The sequence below is a fragment of the Merops nubicus genome, unplaced genomic scaffold, assembly GCF_000691845.1.
Source record: "Merops nubicus isolate BGI_N331 unplaced genomic scaffold, ASM69184v1 scaffold27359, whole genome shotgun sequence".
Lineage (NCBI taxonomy): Eukaryota > Metazoa > Chordata > Aves > Coraciiformes > Meropidae > Merops > Merops nubicus.
In genome coordinates, this window is record NW_008629422.1 from 1 (window position 1) to 1,197 (window position 1,197).

The 1,197-nt window shown below is 53.0% G+C and overlaps 1 protein-coding gene across 1 annotated transcript; it reads left to right on the forward strand.

Moving 5' to 3' along the window:
- Positions 1 to 3: 3 nt before the first annotated feature.
- LOC103779366 (WW domain binding protein 1-like) lies at positions 4 to 987 on the forward strand (the record flags this gene model as incomplete). The annotated part of the gene is made up of 1 exon (XM_008946991.1): positions 4 to 987. A coding segment is annotated over one exon (456 nt), but the record flags the coding sequence as incomplete, so codon positions are not given.
- Positions 988 to 1,197: the final 210 nt, after the last annotated feature.

Sequence of the window (1,197 nt, forward strand, 5' to 3'; positions counted from 1 at the left end):
GAGCCCGGCGGTACCAGCACGGGAGCCGAGCTGGCGGAGAGGGCCGGTCCCGATAAGGATGCGGAGTGCAAGGAGGAACTGCTGAAAGGCTACAGCTCTGAGAGCTTGGAGCAGGGCAGCGCCCTTCCCGACGGGAAGGACAAGACGCCGGGCAGGCAGCGCCGTTTCACCGGCGACTCGGGCATCGAGGTCTGCGTCTGCAACCGGGGCCACCACGACGGCGACCTCAAGGAGTTTAGCGGGCTCATCGACGATGCTCTGGAGGGGCCCCTGGACTTCTGCGACAGCTGCAGCGGCCGCCCCCACGGGGACGAGGAGGAAGGGCTTTTCAGTGCCGCCGAGGAGCAGCACCGCGAACACAGCCACCACCACCTGCCCCGGCAGCCGGTGTGCGTACTCTTGAACACAATAAACGAGCAGGACTCTCCGAACTCGTGTACCAACAGCTCCCCCAGCTAAGGCGGCGGAGCGCAAGGGAGAATCGGGGGAAGAAACAGTGAAATAAAAGCAGAATAAGAGGATTAAAACTTTAACAGGAGGAAAAGGTGATAGAACTTTTTTTAGTTTATTTTTCTTTTCCCCCTCCGATATAATTCGGGGACTAGTCCTCAAAGGCCCGGCTTGTGGGGGAGCGGGTCACTCTGGGTTTCATTAATCGCGTCCGTCCCGCTCTGCGGGGCAGGGACTGATGTTTCTCTCAATGAGACCTTCTAACAAATGGAATTTTCCCAATGGTGATTTTGGTGATGGTTATTAGGAGTTTGTTGGTTTTAGTTTTCTGAAGCACTGCTTTATCTCGCAATCAGTAAAGCTCAGCAGATCTCACCCTGGGAGGATACGAAATCACCATAAGGCTTCAACCTCCAGGTGTCTTCCCAGAAGCCAGCAGCTTCTGACAGTGCCGACAGTCAGTAGCCCAAGAGTTCTGGTTTGATATAGTGCTCTTGAGGCATTGGGGATTTCTTTTCATTTTAGCCTTTTTTTTTTGGGGGGTGGGGTGGAGTGGTGGTTTTTTTTGGTGTTGTTTTCCTAAAGCTGATGAAAGCCTGAACACATCAACCCTATAATCTCTGGTGCTTCAGTGTTTAAGACAACAGGTAGGAAATTTCCCACTTGAAGCTGGTAACTGAAAGACCAGCTTCTCCCAGAAGGAGTGTTTGTCTACCATAAGGACTTTGAAAATAAAGGGTGTTCAGG